We start from the raw sequence: 24,328 nt of genomic DNA, 5'->3' as shown, positions 1-24,328 counted from the left end.
TGTTTAACGGAACCCACATAGAGGTATCTGCAGCCCCTGAAAACACATACAGCAGTAAGCAAACCATATGCTTATTGCACATGCATGCAATCACACAAACATGTATGCATTGATGGCACCGCTGCATTTCTGAGGTTAGCTCTACAGAGGAAAATGATGTTTGGTTCTTCTACAGCACTTTTTATTATTTTGCTTAGCAAAGTGGAAATAATATGAGCTAATGAGAAGCTGCTGCTGATGACTCACATATGTCCAAATGCTAAATGAACCAACAGTCCACCAGAGTATGGGCCTTATAATGATGTGCAAACCATATGCAGAGTGCTCCTTTACATAATTAGAGGGAATGTTGCTCAGCTGTGTGTAGTGGTAAGATGTACTGTACTATTACAGTAATAAATAAACATATAACGGTGCAGTGATGCCTCTTTTTCTCATTGTTTGTCATTATTCTAGTTTCTTTCCATACTATTCTTATCTTGGGGTTTTATTGATTGTTTTTTTTTTTTTTTATTCCTCACAACTTTTTTTTCTTACTATTAGGAGTTTGAGATTGAGCTGGAGGGCTCTCAGACCCTGAGACTGCTCTGCTACGAGAAGAGTTACAACAAGACCAAACAGAACAAAGATGATGGAGACAGCACAGACCGCATCATGGGGAAAGGACAGATCCTGGTATGACATGACGTCACCCCCCACTTTTTCACTAGCAAACCCACCATGACTCATTACTGATTGCATGCCATGAATATTTTCACTTAGATTTTGCACAATGTGGCAACTGGCTGATTATATTGATTACTCAAAATGGAGAAATTGCTGTTCAGTACATGTTCTTAAGTGGTGATGTGCTACTCTGCTCTGTTAAGATTATGAGGGAACGTGCTGAATAAATGATCGTTCTGATCATTTTGCTGCCAGGATTAGCTGTTTAAAACATTTATCACAGTCCAGGGTCTATAATTGATCTTGAATAAATGGTATATGGTCTGCACTTATATAGCGCTTTTCTACCTATTGGCACTCAAAGCACTTTACACTGCTTCTTATTCATCCATTCACATATATCAATAACACAGATATCATCCTGCACAAGTAGAAATGACATCAATACTGTTAAGTACTGTCCATTAAAAAGTCAAAATCCTGATAATACTCCATGAAAAATCAACACCGATCCTGATCTGAGGAAACTGGCCCTGAGACTGACAGGTTGATAACAGATGTAGACAGCAGGTGATTAGGTTGCCAAGACAACACCAGCCTGGATAATAATGCCAAATGTCACTCTAGGAATCAGCAGAGAGGAAGATAAGGATAGGAGAAACAGTAAGATTTAATGTGTGTTTGACCATCTGTCATCAAAAACATTCTTCTCCTACGCTTCCAACCACAGCAGACAGGTGGATATACAGCATTTATATGCAGAGCACTGCTGTAAGCTTGTTTCTCTTCACATTGACAGATACAAACACGCTGAGAGATGCGTAATGGCGAACTATTCGGAAAATGCGTTTTACCTTAGCTGCTTACATAACTTTAAATCAATTGTTCATAGAAAACAATTTTCTTAACTTACTGTATATGTATACTGTTACCGTACTTTTATACACACTAAATGTCAAACAGCCTTTATCTGGAACAATTTGTTCAAATTGCAGCGAACATCTACACTTGCAGTAATCATGTTCACTGCCAAACTCTGAAACACAGTTGCATGCTCCACCTAGTGGTTTCTTCTGTGGTAATGCTGTGACATGATCACTTCTTGACAGATGACGTAATTCAAAACAAACTACCCAGGGTGGTGACAAAGTCACTGCACAACGAATTTCATAAAGCCAAGGCAAAAACAGTCACTCCCTTCAACAGTGCAAGCCACAGCAGCAAAAAAATCCCACGCTTTACCCTTCAAGTTAGCTGTTTAAACAGCCAACCATATGTTTATCAGTTCAATCTTACAGCATCTGTGTTTTCTTATAATTTATTGTATGAAATGCCCATTTCTGTGTATATGAATGTATGTAACTATTGAATCTGAAACCTATTTTGGTTCAGAAGTGGCTACAGAAAATAATTAGGAAATTATTATCCCTACTAATCTTACAATAAGTAATGTATTTCCCCTCAAGGGTTCACTATGCCAAAATACAACGTGCACATAGTGCTGTAAGTTTTTGGTTTCATACAACATCTGCTTCACTTATCGTCTCTTGAAACACTATCAGCAAGCAAGAGGCTTATGGCTTTTCTGTTTTTTGGTGTCCTGGGATACTTTGTGGACACAGTATCTGTATCAGTGTAGGAATACAATGGAATGTGTCTTAAAGTCAATCGAAATAGCACCATAAAATGCCCATGCATTAAATCCAATGCTAATACTACAGTATGATAACTTTTCTGCTTTGTGTTACCATCAGCTTGACCCCCAGAGTCTTCAAGGCAAAGACTGGCAGAGAACAGTTATTCCCATGAACGGGGTGAGTGGATCTATTAATTAAACCTTTTTGGGAGAACATTTTCTACATTTATATTAACTTTTATTTTTATTTCCTACCTCCTCTCATTCTGTTAAACAGCTGTTGAACTGAAAAGTTGTATGCTATCTCACAATATTAGGTTTCACTCTGCTTTGTGTTTTTATAGCAGCACATAGCAGCACATTCAGCTGTTAGACTCCACACGTGGTTTTACATCCTGTCAAAATCAGTAAAAGCTGTGGCAGATGGACTTCAGTCTTGTAGATTAGATTTTTACTCTTAAAAACATTTTACCTTTCCTTTCTTTTTTCTTTTTTTTTCTGTCAGATTGAGGTTAAACTTTCCATGAAGTTCACCAGTCGAGAGTTCAGCCTGAAGAGGATGCCCTCACGGAAACCCATGGGTGTGTTTGGAGTCAAGATCTCCACTGTGACCAAGTAAGTTGACAACACACAAAAGCTTCTTAACGAAAGAGAAATTGTTAAAAACTTAGTGCTGCTGGTCTCTCAGGCATCAAGGCTACATTTGTATTCTCTATTGACATTCCTCAGGGTTTGATTCATGATCTTTCTTTGCAAATTTCATGGCATTCATTTCATATTCTCCCTTTGCTTGTGTGAGTTTTCTCCAGTCCAAAGACATGCGTGTTAGGTTAACTGGTGATTCAAAATTTCCAGTCGGTGTGAATGTGAGTGCGAATGGTTGTCTGTCTGTGTCTGTCTCTCTGTGTTGGACCTGAGATAAACTGGTGCCCTGTCCAGGGTCTACCTTGCCTCTCACTCAATGACAGCTGGGAAAGGCTACAGCCGCCTCGCAACCCTGAAGAGGATAAGCAGTTATTTTATGAATGGCTAGATAACATAAGATTTCAGCTATAAATCGTCTGTCAGTCACACAGTGTTCATTCATCCACTGTGAAAGGGCAGTGTTGAAGAAGGAAAATGAGGTTGAAGAAGAAAAGAGAAAGAAAAGGGGTGGGGACATAAAAAAGAGATCATGTAGATGTGCATGTCCTACTGTTGTTGATAATGAGTGACATTAAGGCAATGATACAAATAATAAAAAAGATGTAAAGCATAGCTTCTTCATTTCATTCTTTTGCCTCTAAAAACAAAACCGTGTGTGGAATGATTTATGCTTACTCTTAATATATGTTAGTTGTTGGACATTATTGTTTGTTTTTTCATTTGTTCAGGCGAGAGCGTTCCAAGGTGCCCTACATCGTCCGGCAGTGCCTAGAGGAGATTGAACGAAGGGGTATGGAAGAGGTGGGCATCTATAGAGTATCAGGAGTAGCCACTGATATTCAGGCCCTGAAGACAGCATTTGACACGAGTAAGTACAGCCTTTAGCTGTGCACAGTCTGAAAAATAATAAACTCTTATTGTTATGTTTATTTGTTGTGTTGCCATTTTTAATACATTTTAATATGAAAATATACTTTCCATCTCCATGGAGAAACTGTAATATTAAATCATTACATTGTACTATATCAGGAATATTCGAAACATGATTTTCACTAAATAAACTATTAATATTTGATAGCGTAGTTTAAAGCCAGTTAAATAAAGCATTCACATTATCCGGTGCATATTCACTGTAATACTGTTACTACCCTGCATTTCTACTGATGACATCTACTGACATTTACAAGGCATGACAACTGCCTGCTTCTGCCTGTGTGTTTTCCCTTATTGTAAGACTTATTATCTTCCTTTGTCATTGTGAAACCTCCATCTTAGTCTCCTCATCTCTCTCCTGCAGATAATAAAGATGTGTCAGTGATGATGAGTGAGATGGACGTCAACGCCATCGCTGGGACCTTGAAACTGTACTTCAGAGAGCTGCCAGAACCTCTTTTCACTGATGAACTCTATCCCAACTTTGCAGGTGGCATTAGTAAGTCACTAGACTATTGACTTTGTCAGCACTTCAGTCAACTTGTAAATTATTCAAGCAAACTAATTTTTAGACTTACTGACCATGATAAAGCAAGTGCAATTTAGAAATGTCTACTGCAGTCCTTTTTTTTTTTGGACATGTGACAATCTTTGTGTTTCTCCTGTGTAGCCCTGTCTGATAGTGTTGCTAAAGAGAGCTGCATGTTGAACTTACTACTGTCACTGCCAGAGCCAAACCTGGTCACATTCCTTTTCCTTTTGGATCACCTGAAGAGGTAGGAACAAACAAACACACATGGGCTTGTTGTGCACTTCATGATACCCACAGAACCGCAAGCCGTTAATATACATGTGCATTTAATTTTCACAAACGGATAAGATTTCAGATTCCTTTAAGGTTTAAGGCTTACAGTGTACAGTGGGGCACTTGTATTACCTTTCAAGTAGCTGTACTGCTATGTGCTGTTTTCACCTTGCTTACTAGGTTTACCAATGCTAATTTTACAGCAACATGTGCCCTTGTTACCAAGCTCAAACATTATAGTATGTGAGTAATAGTGTAGATATACTGTGTTTGTTTGAAAGCAGAGTGTAAAAGATGCCACTAGGTTACAGCTTGAACATATTATCAAGTAATATGAAAAATGTTGAATACTGAAATATATTATGTAATGGAGTAAGCAGTGCAAAAAGGTGTTTTCTGTGCATCATCCAATCATCCGTGTGTGTGTGTGTGTGTGTGTGTGTGTGTGTGTGTGTGTGTGTGTGTGTGTGTGTAAAGGTTCAAAGCAACTTATTTAACCTTCTACTGGTCACATTGTTAGTTTCAGTTTTAGTAACACTTTGGACTTCAGTACTTCTATTCAGCCACTCTAATCCACTGCAGCCTTTTGTTCTGCACGTTCTCTTTTAAAAAGCTGATTAGTAACCTGGTTACACACATACATGGCAGAAATCTGCATTCTCCAGGAAAAATCTACCTTGAAAAAACATGTTTGTTTTTTTTTAAACCCCTACTGCAATTAAAGAAACACAATTTCCTGTTTATATTAGACTTTAAAATCAGCTTTCTCAAGAAAGCCCAGTGTAACCTGGCAATTTGAGTTTATGTTAATGCACTGTCCCCACAGTGTCCCCAAGCCAGGTTCAGGCCCATTTTATAATAATTTGTGCCACTCATGGACACATCTGTTTTCCTCTCCCTAGGGTGGCAGAAAAGGAAAGTATTAACAAGATGTCTCTCCACAACCTGGCAACGGTGTTTGGGCCAACCCTGCTGCGGCCTGCCGAGAAGGACAGCAAGATCCCCACTAACCCCACACAGCCCATCAGCATGGGAGACAGCTGGTCCCTGGAAGTTATGGCACAGGTGAGACACACAGAGGGGTTTTACTGCTCCGTCGGTCTTTGATCTTCGAGCATCGAAAAGCTTTTTTATGCTAATAATAAGCTTCACAATCTAAAATGCTAGTTGGTTTTATTTAGTCTCTTCCTCATGTCCATTTCCCTGCAGGTCCAAGTATTGCTGTATTTCCTCCAGCTGGAGACCATCCCAACCCCAGACAGTAAACGACAGAGCATCCTCTTCTCCACTGAAGTATAGACACATCATCAGCTCTGTCTACCACCATAGAGTGAACAAGAGACGGACCTTGGTTCAGAGTGAGCCTGAAGTAGTATGTTTTTGAATTGGACTGGACTCTCTGGGCTGTTGCAGGTGATATGGATTGTCTCTGGGGATGTTTGCCTCACATGAACACCAGAGGGCAACATTGGGCCTCTAAATATCAGACAATTTGTTCTCCGATACCACTCATTGCTCATATTTCATATATTTCCTTATACTTTCAGCGATTGCTTGTACATCAACCAATCGTCACCTTGCACTGTATTGGTCTAAGCATTGAATCCTCAGTTGTGGTTCTGAGCTGAAGAAATTGAAATATATCTGTCCTGAATCATGGAATCAGTTCGCCAAATCAGAATTCCCAGGTACATCTGTGCGCATGCATTGGGCATATCTGTGTTTATTTCGAACAATGGAGAAAAACTGTAGCGTGTTTACCCATCTGAAATATGTCTTTGTATCCTGTTTAGGAAAATGATGTGTCTTAATATCTCAGTACATTGTTTCTGAGAAGACAAGAGGAAGTGTTTTGGTTTCGTGTTGGGGTCAATGTGGATGTCAAGAGCTTTGATGTCACTGGCCTTTTTTAACGAAAAGCCACAGGAAGCAAACATTTGTGTTGTATGTGTTGACAACGTAACAAGCCCCAGCTGGAGTCAAACTCTGCCACCAGATGAAGGACTATAAGGATAAAAGTAACCCGATGATTAGTAATCCACTGCAATCTGACTGCCTGCGGTTTATCCAACCACAAATCAAATTTCTTTTATTCCTGTTGTTTTTGTCTCAAGGTGGTTTTTAGCTTAAATGCCCAGAAAGCAATATGTTTTGTACCATAGGAACTGTCTGTCTTCATATCTTTGATGACAAAATGTCCTTCCTATTGTAACATAGGACATCTTGCCAAATTAATATGTTGTTTGTTTTTAGGTAAAATTAAGCAATTGTATTTACAGTATGTACATAATTTTGAAGATGTATTTTTTTTTCCTTTTAACAGTATAATCATCCTTGCTATTATTGTAATTTATTTGGGGCGCTGGGGAGAGATTGATCTGTTTTTTTTTTTTGTTTTTTAATATGACTTTTTGGGTTTGATAAAGTGTTAGGTTCTAGTCTTGCAGTAAATAAGCAGGATTTAGCCTTGCTCTTATAGAAACTCCTCAGCTGTTCTGTCCAGCCTATCAGTTTCTCATTTAGATATTAATATGAAAGTAACACGCTTTGTAGTTACATACTGTATGCTGCTGTGGAAGAGGCACAAGCTCTTTAACTGCTGGGTTTTCCTCAGCAGAACATCTCACATCCAGAGACCATCGCCTGTCTAGTGTAGACATTATGCAATGTCAGAATACGACTCACACACACCGACACCCACATCCATTTGATGCTGTCTCTTTTTGTACCATTTAATCTGTGGCTGCAGAAGTGCACTCGTGTAATGTTAAACTACTGTATTACAATTCAAGTGACCTGAGCACTCAGCATTTATGTCCACTGAAGAGCAGATGTGTTGGCTTTAATGAAGGAATCTTAGTTTGTTTCTGTTTGTACTTGTTTTTTGTTTTTTGTTTCTTATCCCTTTAACTTTTCTCCATCCTGGTAAATATAAAGGCGTCCAACTCATTTGTCAAATTAAAGAAAACGCTCCTCAGTAATTTTGTTAGAGTAAGTTGAGTCTCTGTCTTTGATTTAACATGCTGGCATGTTTCATTTAATGTTTCTTTGTGTCTTGTTATTGAAGTTCAGTTTACAATTGTGTCTTCAGAGACTTTACTTGTGAAGAACTGCTTGACGTTATTACAGTATGTCTTCTTTAAGGTCAAATGTTATGGCTAGTTGCCCTCACACATGCTAGTATCAAAGCATAAAATTGACCAGTTTGATAGATCTGTAAAGGGCTTATGTGTCATTATGTCCATGTTTAAGGTATCAAACGAAGGTATATGAGAGGAAATTGTTGGCACCAAAATTTTGAATTTATATCTTTAGGCTTTGAATGGTAATTGCTTCTTTGTTTCTTTCTTAAGAAAAGGAAATCCCAATTACAGCATAATTGCTTCCTAATATAGAATTATTATGCCAATCCCATTAATAATAACGTTTTCAGCTTTTAGTCTATGTGCCTTCATGCACATTTTTTTCTCCCTCATTTTGACCCGGTGTGGCATGCTCATATGTTTTATCTATATTTTTGGATGTGAAACAAAGAATGGTCTACATTTAATTAAATTTCATAATGAGTCACCTTTAGAGCAAGTCCTGATTGCCTACACTACTCTGCCCTATCGTGCCTCGACGCTTGCCAGTGACACATCTGAAGGTGGAAACATTGTTCAGGCTCTCGTTGCCTTTTTCTGAGCACAGCCACATACCTTTCATCTCTCAAAGACTTAGACAGGACCTTAAGCCTAAGAATTGTCTTAGCTCATACTATTATGTCAGTCTTAATGGGCACATATCTTTGTTTTATCTCTTAACTTTTTAGCTCCTTTATTGCCTTTTATTTTTATTTATTCTTTCACTCAGTTTGCTATAATAAGGTTTACTGAATCTATTTATTGATGATATATAAAGTCATCTGAAGCGAAACAAGTGTACGTACCTACTTTGGGAAAATGTTAGTCTTATGGAGCAGTCTGTTAAAGTCTCAGCTGTTTGTCTCCATTTTGTCCCCAGAATCACAACCACTGTGTACAGCTGCAAACATCTTTTAACCCCCACGTCCATCATTGGCTTACCTCGGTAGTTTTTCGTATTGTACAACAGACTGGCCACTGTGATTGTTTAGCTATCTGATTTAGATAACTGACTAGCAAGTGCAGGTTCTTGGCAATTTAACAGGTAGATTAAGTTTACGTAAAGGAAACATCCCCTTTCATTCCAGAGAGTTGTATAATATGTATTATACTAGAGAGTACATAATTTGTGTTTTATTTATTGTGACGTCCACCGACCTACTGTATGATCACGAAGGACTGATCAAACCAGTACACCTCTAGTCTCTTTAAAAAGCCAAACTGTCAACATGTGGTAGAGGAGAAAGGAGTTTAATATTACTCTAAAATTTGCATTGTTTTGGTCTGTTGATTGTCAGTGTAACTGCATGTAACCTCCATACTGTAGCTCACTTTCCCTCCATAACCTCACTCCTTTAGTTCTGTACATAAAAGAATAAATACAACAAAGGTTGTTTGATTTTTCTGTGCAGTAACCTGAAAATGTGGCTCATATTGCTCTATGTGAAAGTTACATTTATTGTACATGACCCCAGTAATTATCACTATATTTCCATGCTATGATTATTACTTTCAATGACCTACACCTCTGACGTGAAATGAGCCGACTCTGACCTCTGAGGAAATATAACATGAAGCTGAGGATGATACATGCTGACCAACCATGAACACTTTCCCTTTTTACCGTCCTCAGTTTTTTGATTCTTGTCCTTGTTCAATATTTAATGTTCTGCTTGTAGAATTGTAAAAAGGAATACTGTATTCTGAGGGCAAACATATTTGGAAGGCATTTGCAGCCTATGTTTGTACACAAAAATGTAAAATAAAATCTCCTGTATCTACACACAATGAGACGTGTGATTTTTGTGTTCCTGAATTGGAGTAAGACTGCAGCCTGGTAGCCTTTCGGATGACAACTTTAAATTACTTCAGCTAAGCCAATGAACCTTGACAAGAGTCCCAGAGAGAATAAATACCAAAACACCATGATTAATGATGGACAAAATAAATATAATCAAATGTTGACATATGTAAAAAGAGTGCAATGATGTGGGAATCATTTAAAACCTATTTTTGATTGTAAATACAACACAGACAACATATCAAATGTTGCAGCCAAAAAATTTAATTTCATTGCTTTGCCTGGCAAATTTGAAGATTATGCCAGCTAAAATCTCCTCCAAAAAGATGGACATGGGCATGTTTTCCACTGTGGAACAAACAAAAACACCATATTATTTCAGTGGGTGACTGGTCTTGACTGAAGGAAGGCCAATTTATCCCACAGACTCTTAAACTGAGCTGTGGTGCTATAATAGGTGCAGCATTTGGTTTGACCCTCTGTGAAAAAGATGCTATCTGAATGGCAGCATATGTGGCAACAAAACCTATATGTAAAGTCCATTAATGGAGCCTTCACAGATGTGCCAGGTATCTGTGCTGTGTGCAATAATGCAACCCCACACCATCACAGCTTTTGGCTTTTAAACTGTGTCTGATCTCAGGTTCAGAGAAGACGGCGGTGTTTCTGCATGGTAGAGTTTTAATTTTGGGGAATCAGCAACAAACTGTGTTTACTATCAGTGTTTCCTGTAACCATAGCTGCCAAAATATCACTGCACTTCTGTATCTTTTGGCCCCATCCTACAGAGATTTCTCTGAATTTTTTGACTCTTTCATGGTACTATGAACCAACGCCACGAATTCGGCACTGGTGATGAATTGACCATAAAAAAGAAAAAACCACAGATCTGATGTCATTATTCACCTGACCTCTTTGACACATGAATTTCCCAACTTATTACCTGAGAGCAAAATCAATAATAAAACAACATTTGGCCAAAAGTGGCCCTTTGCTGGATGACAACTATGGTAAAAAAAATGAAGTGGAGCACAATTAAGGCCACACTAAAACCAATTAAAGTCATTTATTTGTAAAATTCTTACACATGAGAATATCTCATAAGCTTACACCTGACAGGTGGAAAAAAATTGATTATTAACGTAGGTTTTGAGAGTCACATCATTTTGACTTGGTGAAAATGAGTCGTCAAGTTAACATTGAAAGTGACAAAGATGGCGACTCGAACATTTCTTAAAAAATGCCAATAACTAGGTATATTCCAGGCTCCATGGAGACGACATTAGGTATTGGAATAGGAGGTAGACGGCTGATGTCAGCGTGTCAGTGGAGTTATAATTTCTGGTGCTAGATTAGAGCAAATCTATAAAATCACATCTGGGAAAGTTTAACAAAACAGGAATAGAAACTCCATATTGGTACATGATTTTAGCTGTGTGATGATTCATCTAGTATTTAGTGGCCTTGGTGTAAAGGGTAAGGTCAACAATCATGCAGCTACAAGCAGTGAAGACAGATGTTTTGGGATCATGAAGATGGTTGGTACAGGCTTTGTACAGTTGGCATAAGAATCTGTGTGTCTTTTTTATTAGTGTTTTAGTGAATGAAAAACATGAAAGAACGCTGCTTTTACTGTAAGCATGTCTCTGCAGAGATACCAAATTGTTATGTGAAAGAATCAGAGTTACGCTTTGTTTCTTTTGTTCTTCACTGATACATATTTCACTAATTTGAATAAAATTCCCATTTTTTTTTTAAGCCCATCAGTTCTTTACTGAAAATGTGTTTTTCTATCTTTTCATGTAGCTGCTCTGCTCACACCAGGACTTATGCTTCAGATGGTTCTCATTACCTTTAGGAACCATCCACTGAGCAAGTCCAACATTGACCTGAGCCTGTATCACAACCTCAGCACAGCTGCTAAGGACTAAGTCAATCAATCAGAACCTGTAAAGAAAAAGTGTTGCCCATTTTTCTAATGAATACATATCTTGTTATGATGTCATGGAACAACTGAACATTTTGACAGAGATTATCATGTATGATGTTACAGTGTGTATGATTTACATCGTTATATTTGTAGCATTGCCATATTGTACCAATAAGTGCTGTCAGTCAATGATTCCACTCTGGAACCTGAGTCCATTGACATGTCATGTGGGGCAAAGGTTTCCTCTGGTGAAATAGCAAAAATTGCTCACTATGGGAAAATTTCTCATCATGGAACTAAGTGCACTTCCTGACAAATGTCAGGGTGCATAGTACCACCATTTACAGTAACATTAATACAGACATAATGCCATCATAACTTCAACAACAATATCAATGTAGACACTAATTATATATTTTTTCATTTATAATGACACTGATTTCTTTCAGCCTCAGATTGATCCGTTCTTCCTGTGCTAAAAGTTCTAAAAGGTATCTACCACCTTCCCACTCAGGCAGGTCCTGGCATCTGAGAAGTTACTTAGTGACTTTATTTTGAATATTGATTCACCTTTTAATGTGAGCACAAGGGAAATACCAAAAATCAAACAAACAAACAAAAAACAATGTCAACCGAGCAGAGTAGTATTTACGCACACATTTCATTAAAAGCTAAAGTGTCATAAAAGCCTGTGATATTTTACGCGTATGATATGGTGCAGCTGCACGGAAATACAAAATGAACATGTTTGCATTCAGCATCTAACCCTGAAGCGTAGGCTATGTGTGAACTTTCGAGCACATCTTTTTTTTTTCAAGAAAACACATATGGGTGCGAACCCAAAGCACATTTTTTCAGCTGCCTTTTATGTACTTAAACACTTAATATATGTGAATATTAATGTTTGATTTAAACTTATATATTACTGTTTTCTTTCACGTTATCGTTTGTCCTCCACCCATTTGTAATTTCCATTGGTTCATACGTCACCGTTTACCAGAAGGCCCCCTGCTACACACACACTTGACACTCTCGTTTGGCTTTCCATCCACACTCGCACTCACACAGAAGCCGCGCATCTGCGGCCGCGCGTTTTCCTGTTGCAGAGCATCAGCGCGCAACTTCATTCAACTTCTCAAACCAAACTGAATGTAGGCAGCGGTGTCATGTCAGAGGATTCAGTGTTCCGTTTTTAAGGTTTGCTTCTTCGCATTTAGGGTTTTAGCTTAATTATCATTGTTTTTTTATTGATATTTTTATGCGCGCTGCCAGTCTCTGTGTGTGTGTGTGTGTGTTTGTGATCGTCTGAACACGTTGATTGTCGGAAAGACGCGTTCTTCTCTCAGTAGTAAGGTAAGAACACTAATGGCGTTTGCATGTTTAGTCAAGGCTTTAACCCCGTTGGTGTTTTGACACCAGTGATGCCAACATAATATTTATGATGTTTTTTTACTTAAATAGAAAAAGTCATTCATATGGGATCAGCCTTTTTCCATCACTAGACATGATTACATCAACCGTCTAACATGCCCCGCAGTGATTGTTCATTGTGTGTTGTATTGCTTGGCTCCGATAATATTTTGTCTGTGTTGTTTTGTCTTGTTCTGCTGTTACACTAGTTGCCTCCCTTATTCCTAACACACACAGTCCTCTATGACAATCACAGCCGCTTTCCTTCTAGTCTTCCTCTGACTCCGGTGGAGCTGATCTACTAAACTAATTCATAGGACAGAGATTTTTATAATTATGGGGAGGGGGTTCTATCAAAGCAGTCAACTGATAGAGTGTTAAAAAGAATCATCATGTGATGTGATTTTTTTAAAGCCTATACATTTTATCAAATATATATGAAATTTTTCTTTTGATTCTTTTCTCTAGCAGGTTTATAATCTTTTGTAGCGCCTTGGGACAGTGAAGTAAAAAAAAACAAAAACTCAAAAGTTGAACAATATTCTTTTGGTGTAGCTTTCCAAACACTGCACAAACCCTGGTTTTAAATTCCTTTGGGCTGTGAGAATGTTTCAGCAGCAGAACAACAGAGGAAAAGTAGGACTTTGGTCCAGTCTAATGTACTGCCAATCCGGATCACTGTTGGTAGAGTTACATGTTGCAGTGTATATAGCCAAAATAGATTAATGGAAGAACAACATGCCAGCTTTTTTGATTCTTTATATTTTTCTATGTATGTTTCCATTGACTTGGCAGTGGACACCAAAGAGCATTCTTTAGTACAGCTAAGGGCAGTTTATTTGGTTAGTAAAAACAGGTAAAGAATACTTTTTCAATTGGGCCAGTACTCCTGTAAACAGGAAAGTGCTGCTTAATTTAAAAGCAACATCACACATCACTATATTTATTTCAGATTAAACAATTGTATCAGGGAAAGATGATTCCACTTTTTGCTGAGTAGAATTAATGTGATAATGCAATAAGGGATATATTGAGTTATTACATGACATGGCTGGGAAACCCTCTGGTTTTTACACCTTTGAACTATTGAACCCCAGTTAGCTGAATAGTCTGATCTATATGTAATTCAGACTAGTTTGTGAAAGTTATCAGCTAATCTGCTTACAGTACAGAACAATTTAGCAAAATACCCTGAAAAAAACATGTAGTTAAAAAAAAGGATTCCTGTAATATTACAACGACTTTGAAATGTATTGGTTCCTTATGGTCTTTATTTATCTGTGATGTTGGAGGAAAGCATGTCAGTGGGAGGATGATTAATGTGTGAAAGAGATTCAGGAAACTTTTCCTGAAATAAAAGATGCATTGTTGGACTGTCTGCTTTGGCCATGTGTGGAAAACAAGCTGCCCCCTGTCTTGTAGAGATAGATAGCTTTTCTAACCGGTGTGTGTGTGTGTGTGTGCAATCTATTTGGTCAGGATATACCACTGAGATTGTGTTCTGTGTTTCTGTCTCTCTCTCTCCAGGCTACAGCTTTTAGCTTGACAGCCATAAGGCAAAACTAGCAGATGCTACCTCCTGAATATCTAAATATTCTGCTGTCATCTGTGACAAAGTTTTAAGAGCTGGTCATGAAAGAAACAATGAGAGGGCCTGTAACTGAAGACTGCGAATGAAGTTAGGCATCACAAGTGTGACGTTTGTGGTGGGAACTTCCTGTCGTGGCTATTCTCCTATGACACTATCAGTCTTCCCTTAACTCTTACAATGTTTGGCAAGCAAGTATTTTGTCTAAAAACACATCTAGCAGCTGAGTGTGTGGGGTAAAAGCTTAAAGAAAGCAAAAAAGAGGAAAAAATAACAATGCAGGGGAAATACCAGCTGGTCTACATTAGCCTGGAGGTGGTGATCGCGTGCTTGGCTGTGGCTGGGAATGTTCTGGTCTGCTGGGCCGTCTGCCTAAACTCCAACCTGCAGAGCATCACCAACTTCTTCGTAGTGTCCCTGGCGGTGGCTGATATTGCTGTGGGGCTGCTGGCAATTCCCTTTGCCATAACCATTAGGTAACATTATATGTATGATAACAATTCTTAATTGCCATAAGCAACAGACAAGAAAAAACACTACAAAAGTAGGATCACAATGACAATTTAATGAATCTTTAAAGAAGACATGTTAATATCAAAACATATGAGAACTCATATGTGACATATAATCTACACTGCATAGCTATACACGTGCTCCCATACTTTTTGCAGTTGTTTTTCTTGTCTGCTCTTCAGTTTATAAAGACATCTCCAGTATATGTCCCTGCAGTCCAAGCATGGTAAGATGCGGTAATTGTTCTTTTTATATGAATCAAAAGAAGTATAATCCTGGAATACACTATGGTAAATCACACATAAACTTTAGAAATTGGCTTCACTATATTTATAAAAATGTGAAATTGACTTTGCTTTTTCTAATCTGATCTTTATGTTTTTTCGCCAATAAACATCAGCATCGGTTTTTGCGCCAACTTCTATGGCTGCCTGTTCATTGCTTGCTTCGTCCTGGTGCTCACCCAGAACTCCATCTTCAGCCTGCTGGCTATTGCTGTAGACCGCTACATTGCTATCAACAATCCACTTAGGTGAGGGTAAAGAGAAAAATCATATCAACTGCACTGAAAACTGAAACAGAAAGAAAGAGCATTTCACTTTTAGACTGTTGCCTCCTGAACAACACACTTCATCCATCAAAATCTAATGAAAGATCCTGTTCATATAAAGGGATTAAACTTAGTTCATTATTGTCCATGTAAATCATGATTCAAATCATTTTTCTTTAAAATGACTCACTTACTCAACAGCTGCAGTGAAGTTCCCTGTTCCCTTTTTGAGCAACAGCTATTTTGACACAACATTGACTCATATTTTGGGTGTGTAAGCAAATTTGCTGCATTTTATTCCTTTTATTAGTAAATCACAGCAGTATTTTATCTATTAAGCAGTGTTTATCTTGTCTACTTGTGCCACAACTGACATTGTGGACTAGAGTGCTAATAATTCATCTGAATTTTTGGAGGCGTAATATAGCCTATTAATATAGCCAACTGCCTGCCACTTTAGCCGTCAAGCTTTTCAGTCACAAGTGATAAAGGCTACAAAACATAGGGTAATTTTAAGTCAGTGTGGGGGAGGCCATTTTACCAAGAATACACAAGTTTGTTATGCATATTTTCAGTTTTCATGCCTCTAGCCAAATTTGCATTCATCATGTTTGCAAGAAGCAATAAACCCATTTGTAATGTCTACAACACTGCAGGTAGTTTCCAACTTCAAAATAATGCCTTAAAACTAGAAAATGTATTATAGTATTAAAATAATAGTTTTATTTATTTACGAGTTGGAATATTATCATTTATTGTATTCTTGATAGATCTGTATTTTGTGTCTTAAACTAGGATATTGTTAATGGCTTGTGTCCTTGTATCAGTGTAAGCTAAAGAAATCGTTGGACCCCCACCTCCCCAGGACACTCTACAGGGTACACAGTTTAGATAATGGATGGATGGCAGTCTGGTATACAGCTGGTATCTAGGTCTATTGGTCCAGAAACCTCAAAACTGCTATTGTTGAAACCAAACCCCAGTCTAAATTGAGTTTCAAGCCATCAAAGCAACATGTTGATGAGCTGGAGGATTTTGCTCCTTATCATTTCACCTGTATCAGTACAGTAGATGATATAAATATTTAATTTGTATTGTATTTCACTGTGCTACTCAAATGCTTCTAACGGGCAATTGAATCTCAAGAGATTAGAGATTAGTATTCCATTAAATTGCAATAAAGGAAGCACATGCCCTTAAAAGATTCAAATCTTTGCAGATTAACGCAACAACACATAGCAACATTTCACTCTTCTGTCTAATTCTCCACCTACAGTACTGACATGCTTATTTCTGTATTAGCAGCCTCAATGTGTTTAAAAGAGATAATGCAACAATAAAAACGTTTTTAGGAGGGCAACTACAAACCTTGCCTTGGTTTATTAAATGAATAACATGTTTAGGCTTGAATGCACAAGTGTTTTCTCCTCATTTACAGTAAATCGTACCAAATATTGACTTTGTCTCAGATGGACACGATCACAAAGAGATTAGATAAAGCAGTCAGCCCTCATTTATTACTGTGTTCTGTTCAATGTTTCAGGTACAACAGCCTGGTGACAGGGCAGAGGGCAAAGGGCATCATCGCGTTGTGCTGGGTCCTTTCAATGGGTATCGGCCTGACTCCGATGCTGGGCTGGAACACAGGTAGAAGAGTTATCTTGCCCAGTGTAAATATATGCCTTCAATGTCTGCTAAAACACAGGTGTGGCATCTTTCACATCATCCATATTCATCCATACTCACATCATCCATCCAATTGTGAAAAGATGATTTGATGAATGAGTTTGACTTGCATTTGTTTCATAGAAGTAAGAGCCATAAAACCAAAATTTATAAAGTGATGAGCAACATTAGGCAAGTTTTAATTAAAATAAACAATCCATAACAGACTGTAAGCTTCAAAGACAACCTAGGTTAGGTCCTGAGATCCAAAATGTATATTATACACACTGACGTCTTGTAATTACTATATGAAAAATACTTTAATGTTTACCATGCCTGGAAAAGAAACTGTTTGTCACCACTAAAAGAAGAAATGTGAAATAAATCAGTATGGTCCCTGCTGCACAGGTTGGAACACCACTGCTGCTGTCAGATGTCCTGAGGGCATGACCGAGTGCCAGTTTGAAAGAGTCGTCACCCTGGACTACATGGTCTATTTCAATTTCTTTGGCTGCGTACTTGTACCGCTGGTGGTCATGCTGGTTATTTATAGTTATATCTTTATGGCTGCACGGCGTCAGCTCCGGCTCAAAGTTGCACATGCACCCACTCCTGGAGAATTAACCTTATCTACCAGCTCATCTCGTTCGACCTTGCAGAGGGAGGTGCATGCTGCAAAATCTCTAGCCATCATTGTAGGTTTGTTTGTTATATGTTGGCTTCCCCTGCACATCCTCAACTGTTTCAACCATTTGTGCCAGGACTGTGATCGCCCACATATCTGGGTGATGAACATTGCCATCATCCTCTCACATGCTAACTCAGTTGTGAATCCCTTTATCTATGCCTTCCGCATTCGAGAGTTCAGACAAACATTTCGGAGGATCTTTTACCAACACATCTTGAGGCATAGGGATGGAACTGGATTTAGGGTTAGGAAACGTGATGGCAGAGATGTTGGGAACAGCTTCATGCAGACCTCTTCCCATTCTAGTAAAGAGGGGTCATTGTGCAGCACAGTGCTAAATAGTTACATTGTGGAACCCAATTCTATTCAGACTCTACCAGGACCTACATTTGAGACCTTTTGCCAGTGGACATCGAATTTAGACGCTGCACCAAACATATTCAATGGGCATCAAAAACAGGATAGCACCCTTTCAGCAACACAACAGCAGCAGCAGCAATCATGCATCATGGGACTTACTGCACACGATGGAGAAGGGTCACATCTGGGCACAACAGCTAATGTTTTAGAGGTGAAGGATAGTGGGAGCTGCATTGCTATTGTGAATGTTCATGCGCTCTCTGTAGAACAGACTGACTGCACCCGCTCTTCGGAGCTAGCAGAAGTGTCATGACAAAATGTTTAGGTGTTTAAAATATGTTTTTGTTACCATAAAATATATAACAGTGTGCAAACAAGTCGACATTAAGTGGAGCTAATGAAAGCAAATTATCATTATAGGGAACAGAAACTCCAGCTGCAAGTGACCCGATTGCTGGGCAATATTTTATCAGATTTATTAATCACATACTTTAAATCATCTCTGAGTTGGGTCAGATCTACAAGCACATCACAAAGTTTGTTAAAAACAGGCTGGCTGATTTTTATTTCAAAATACAATTCTTTTTAAGGTTGCATAAACAATATGCACTACACAATGAATTCTGAAATGTACTTCAGCAATGCATTTTTAATGCAGACTTTAAACCTCTAAAGTATTTATTTTTTAAATTAATGTTGCATCATGTCAACTTTAGTAATAGGCAGTAATATTGTTTGTATCCACTGGAGAATTACAGTCTTAAATAGACTGTTGCCCATAAAGTTGGAATAATTTTTTTTTTACTTCTTTTCATGAAATTATTGTGACAATGTGATTTATTTCTGATGGATAAAGTGTATATCTTCTAAAAACTTTGTTGACAGGTTTGGATATGTGATATGTTTGGATATGTCTTCCAAACATATCACAGCGAAACTTAAAACACAAATAACCAATGCAAAAACGAGGAATGTGTCTGAAACTATTGAAATTATTTCCACTTTAATGGCAACAGTGCATGTAGTAGTTCAACAGTGCTTGCAGTTGACTTTAAGCAAACGAACATAGAGCTTACAGTACAGTGTGTTTGCACCTTTTTTTCTATAAAAATGTCATAAAACAGTTCTTAAACTGCTGGATAGTGACAGAATACTTAATGTTGCTATCTTGATCAGTGATTTGATGACTACCTGGTAACATGTCTGTTGCTGTCTCAAAACCCCTGTGATATATTACTTAAGTGCTGATATATATAGGTCAGTTACCAACCACCAAAAACATAGGGGTTGTTTTCTATTCAAATATCCGTCCATATGCCTGTAATGTGGCTATATTCGGAGACGCGTTTATACACATAGATAGCATGAAAACAAGTCACACGTACACATGTAAAGTACACACATATGATCACAGACTACTCAGAACGAGATGTTTACAGAGCAGCCAGGCAGCTGCCGCCAGTCAATGAGCCTAATGCAATGGAAATCAAATGACGGTTCATTTGATGATGTCTTTTATTATGCCATTATGCTTTTTTCTTCCCACATTAAAAATCCCTTCTACTAAAGACCTGCATTTAGCAAGATGTATGTGCTAAAGCAACGTCACTGAAGACGCTTGTCTTCAAAAATAAACACACATGGGTATGTTTTTAGTTCATGTCTGTTTGTTAAAAAAAGTATGCATCTCTGTTTACATTTTTGTGGTCACGTGGAGAGTATTTAAAAGAATAAAGCCATTCCATTTTAAGGCTTTTTTTTAATGTTATGAAATACATGATAATGGATAATTCATTTGCAAATCATTTGCAAATCACCAAAATGACAAAAAAGACAATGAACAGGGGGCTTTTGCAAGTACATGCCTTAACACTGTCTAGCCTACTTCGTAGGTGCCATTGTTTGTCTTGTAATAACAGATAATGTGATAACAGGATCAACAATGTCCAATGTCCTGATGTCCCAAAGCTAAACAATCCAGAACAACATATAATCATAAATTACTACATGGAAAGCATGGCATTTGCATGCATGCAATATGTTGGTTTGTGCTTTTAGAAAAACAAACAGTGCATTCAGTGAGAAACGTGAATGCTTTATGTTGCTTACACAATCTATTAAAAATCTAAATGTATAATGTGATGTAAGCACCTAGCCCTGGTGGCTCTTGGTTTGCATAGATATTTATTGAAACAGGCTGCAAAAAATGCAAATTTACCTTTGTTCCTTTTATATTAATAAACCTTAAAATAAACAGTCTAGCTTTGGTAATTCAGCACGTAGGCTTGTGTCTGACCTTAGTATTCAGATAACAGAAATAATTAGGAATAATAAGGTGAGCTTCGATCTTTTGTCAAGACAGTAAGGAGATTTTTACTAAGAACCTTAACCAATTAAAACTATTAGTAGCCTGAAATGACTCTATATGCGAATCTTGAATATTATTAGTATTATTTTTAATTGTTCACTGACTTAAAATACAAGTCCCACAATGCACGGCCGGGCGCCACAGGAAGCAGTTTTCAGAAGTACTGTGGCATTGTGGGTAAGCGGAAAAGGGCTCAAAAACTACGCCGAAAAGACAAACGCACGTTGCACAGTCGTTCAAGAAGAAACAACAAAAGCGAAGAAGTTGGTTTTCCAGGGGGAATTCTGGTAAATGTGCTAATATATTGTTAATATTACTTCGTTTACTGTACAGGGGTGGTCATCGTTGTTCTTTCTAGAATTTATTCGTCACTAGCCAACATGGATCTGTCTGCTCAACCCAACGTTAACGTTTCCACTTCGATAACGTGAAACAATAAGATATGACAATATGGGTTTAAATTACATATTGCTTTATCTTATAGAATGCACCAGTAATTGCTGCAGAGTAATACAAATTTATATGCGTGTTTACTTTTGCTAACGGTAGGTCGACGTTGCGTTATATTATATTAGCATAGTTAGCAATAGCTGATTCGGCTAACAACTAGCGGTTAGCTAAGTTTTCTTTCTTTTAAGTTGGTAATGTTTCATAGGTCTGAGTTTATCACACTACACCTCGCTAAAGGTCAGTTATTAGTATGTATGAGGTATAACGTTTTCTCCACAATAGTTGTGGTAACAAGTACCACAGCTAAAGTATAGTAGCTTAAAACACTATTTGCTCCGGCATATAATGAATGTAAAACCAGTGTGTATACCGTTACGCATTAGGAACAGAAATTATTTAACTGACCGAATTAATCATTGCTTCGCTATTCAGGTTCACACACCTAAAATAATCGCATATATCAACGTTTTGAAACCTAGGTAGGTAAGTTTAGTGTGTTGTCAGTCTTGAAATGAATTATTTATTATAGGACACCACATTCTGTGTTTCAGGTAGACAGTTGAAAGATGTCCATTGGAGTACCCATTAAGGTCCTGCATGAAGCAGAGGGACACATTGTGACCTGTGAAACCAACACTGGAGAGGTGTACCGGGGCAAGCTAATTGAGGCCGAGGACAACATGAACTGCCAGGTTGGTGTTCAGTAGTTATCATAAATCAAGCCCATCGTTGTAGCCTGGTTTTATATCAGCTTTTATTTCTTAAAAAGCACAGCAAAAACGTGATTCAGACATTGCATAGTTATTTGATTACTGTTTCATATAAGAAAATGTAAAAATATATTGTGATCTCTCAGCTCTTGTAGGAAAATACACCTGTAACTGTGCTAAGATAAGGTAACAGATCAATTTAAAAAAATGTGAACATGAAATTTACAAATCACAATTTTTTTGTTTCCTCTAGATTTGCATTAACAGGGACACAAATTAATTAGATTTTTACTATTATTATTATTATTATTATTATTATTATTAATTTATTTTTTTTAACTGGACACAGCAGTTGTCATGCCTGATCTTCAAGTACCATAGAACTGACCCCTGTCAGCTCATTATAATACTTGAAAAAGCTTATGAACTATGTGTAATGTAGCTAAAGTTAGACATTTTTCTCCTTCGCTACAGATGTCCAATATTACAGTGACTTATCGTGATGGACGGGTGGCACAGTTGGAGCAAGTCTACATCCGTGGCAGCAAGATCCGCTTCCTGATCTTGCCGGACATGTTAAAAAATGCTCCAATGTTGAAGAGTATGAAGAATAAGAACCAAGGGTCTGGTGCAGGAAGGGGAAAAGCAGCTATTCTCAAAGCACAAGGTGAGTGGGAAGCCTTTTAAAGAGTATTTTATTAGAATAATCACTCACTTGTGCAATAGAACTTGGAAGTTGTTAGAAGAAAACATTTTTGCACAAATGTTGCTGATTCCCTTATGTTGTAGGTAATAACTTTACTTACTTTTATACTACATTACTTATTATTAATGATTTTATTAGGCATTTTAACCTTTGAGCTGGATTCCTGGGGGAACTTGTATGTGTTGTATTTGTTTGATGTGGTTGCCAAAGATTTATTTCCCTTTTTAAGAGACAGTGCAATAGATGCTGCATGTAGATGGCAAGTGGTGACATGCCCTAATATCCGGTGATTCTAACACATTGAAGGAATTTGCTTTTCGTCATTGGCTGTAGTATAGAATATATTCAATATTATATTCTTATTGGACATAAGAATGACAACTAAAGGGAAGTGTGTTTGTTGTGGAAGGACTTAAGGTGCATTATATATGTACAGTACAGAATGAGCAGAAGAAAATTGGCAATTGTATGTGGTTAAAAACTGTACTGGTCTGTTGTGATATTTTTTCTGCTCCAGAAGTGTACATGTCATGGAGAGTAGTAAGAGGTGCATCGCTATATTGTAATTCGGTGGAGTAAATAAATAACCCTGCATTGAAAACCTTTTTTATATTTATTTATTTATTTATTAATTTTTTCTTCTCCCCTCCTTAAGTGGGGTTGTATGGTTGCTTTTTGGGCGGTATTAAACATAATGTCCCAAGACTATAAAATTAAAAATGGATGTCCGCTTTTCTTCTGACCAGCTCTGAATGCACTGGATCGCAAACGTGTTTGTTATTGTATTATCCACCTATTACATATTTTAATTTATTTTGTACATTATCTGTGTGCCAGTCTATCCTGGGTGTTCTGGTTTTTCTGTAATGTGTTATCTTATGTTTCTGTGCAGTGGCGGCAAGAGGCCGAGGCCGTGGTGGAATGGGAAGAGGCAACATCTTCCAGAAGAGGCGATAACTGCTACAATTGTACTAAGTTCATTGCATTGTATAGTGTGTTTTTTTTAATTTCTTTTTTTCTTTTTTTTTTTTGTGGATTGGATATCTTGGATTGTTTGAAATCCTTCTCCTGAAATCCTCCTTTGAAATCCTCCATTGCAGTTTATTGCTATAATTTCTTTTTTTATGAAAATAAACCCATTTCGATTTGATTTGCTTTTGATGTATTTTGTTCTCTGTATAGCTCAGTTTGCCCAGTAGTTGTTTCCTTTTCTAATGCCAGATTTAATTGGATAATCTTTTTAATCACCCTACCGTACCCGTCTGGATTTTGCATTAGTTAAATTTCTTGCATCTTTAAATAGAGGCATGTGGATGGATGGTAAGTAATCTGAATAATTTGTCAGATTAAGAAGCTTGCTTCCTTCATGTATGAGGCAACCAGGGTTCCCTCTGTTTTGGTTTATGTATTGTAAGGTTGGTTAAGTGTACTAATTTTGTCATTGTTGACAATGGCTTTCTAGTTTCTCTAAGGTTAAAGATAAGCAAGGGTTTGTTAGAACAAAAGACAGTCTAGCTCAGCTATTGAAAGGAACAGACCTGGACTATTTGAGCAAAGGAACTGACTACAAAATAGTGGGGTGACGCTAGAAATGAGAGGTTCAGTGTGTAGCTGTGGAGGCACACGGTTTCTTAGTGTTCTGTGGATTTGGGAATCACTGAGAAACGTTTGATGGAATTGATTTATGAAATTACTGTTTGTAAACGTGTATTGTAGAATTAGTCTGTTATAGGCTAAGTTGGGAAACGTGGAATACAATAAATGTTCCGTCCTAGTCATGCA

At 37.6% G+C, this 24,328-nt stretch overlaps 3 protein-coding genes across 7 annotated transcripts in view; all 3 read left to right on the top strand.

Annotated features, from left to right (window-relative positions):
* Positions 1–9,201, top strand: part of bcr (BCR activator of RhoGEF and GTPase) — a 74,993-nt gene extending 65,792 nt beyond the window's left edge. For 2 of the 3 annotated variants that reach the window (XM_067483342.1, XM_067483341.1), the window contains exons 16-23: positions 544–675; positions 2,421–2,480; positions 2,808–2,917; positions 3,676–3,815; positions 4,245–4,379; positions 4,551–4,656; positions 5,588–5,750; positions 5,895–9,201. In XM_067483342.1, the coding sequence (XP_067339443.1) occupies positions 544–675; positions 2,421–2,480; positions 2,808–2,917; positions 3,676–3,815; positions 4,245–4,379; positions 4,551–4,656; positions 5,588–5,750; positions 5,895–5,984 (936 nt within the window). In that variant the 3' untranslated portion in view covers positions 5,985–9,201. The remainder of the gene's footprint in view (positions 1–543; positions 676–2,420; positions 2,481–2,807; positions 2,918–3,675; positions 3,816–4,244; positions 4,380–4,550; positions 4,657–5,587; positions 5,751–5,894) is intronic. The other variant, XR_010911420.1, reaches the window with a different exon arrangement.
* Positions 9,202–12,595: 3,394 nt separating this feature from the next.
* Positions 12,596–20,062, top strand: adora2ab (adenosine A2a receptor b). Of its 2 annotated transcripts, XM_067483828.1 has the most exons (5): positions 12,596–12,891; positions 14,476–15,012; positions 15,450–15,581; positions 17,143–17,246; positions 17,673–20,062. In XM_067483828.1, the coding sequence occupies exons 2-5, from the start codon at positions 14,813–14,815 to the stop codon at positions 18,623–18,625; spliced, it is 1,389 nt and encodes a 462-aa protein (XP_067339929.1). In that variant the 5' UTR covers positions 12,596–12,891; positions 14,476–14,812; the 3' UTR covers positions 18,626–20,062. The 2 variants fall into 2 exon arrangements, with proteins under 2 accessions (XP_067339929.1, XP_067339930.1); XM_067483829.1 differs by lacking the exon at positions 15,450–15,581.
* Positions 20,063–20,824: 762 nt separating this feature from the next.
* snrpd3l (small nuclear ribonucleoprotein D3 polypeptide, like) lies at positions 20,825–23,696 on the top strand. 2 transcript variants are annotated; one of them, XM_067483830.1, is made up of 4 exons: positions 20,825–20,967; positions 21,682–21,822; positions 22,315–22,507; positions 23,439–23,696. In XM_067483830.1, the coding sequence occupies exons 2-4, from the start codon at positions 21,697–21,699 to the stop codon at positions 23,501–23,503; spliced, it is 384 nt and encodes a 127-aa protein (XP_067339931.1). In that variant the 5' UTR covers positions 20,825–20,967; positions 21,682–21,696; the 3' UTR covers positions 23,504–23,696. The 2 variants fall into 2 exon arrangements, with proteins under 2 accessions (XP_067339931.1, XP_067339932.1); XM_067483831.1 differs by having other exon boundaries at positions 20,834–20,967; positions 21,686–21,822.
* The last annotated feature ends 632 nt before the right edge of the window (positions 23,697–24,328 follow it).

Source organism: Channa argus, chromosome 18 (genome assembly GCF_033026475.1).
Source record: "Channa argus isolate prfri chromosome 18, Channa argus male v1.0, whole genome shotgun sequence".
Classification (NCBI taxonomy): domain Eukaryota; kingdom Metazoa; phylum Chordata; class Actinopteri; order Anabantiformes; family Channidae; genus Channa; species Channa argus.
This window is presented reverse-complemented; position numbering and strand designations above follow the sequence as displayed.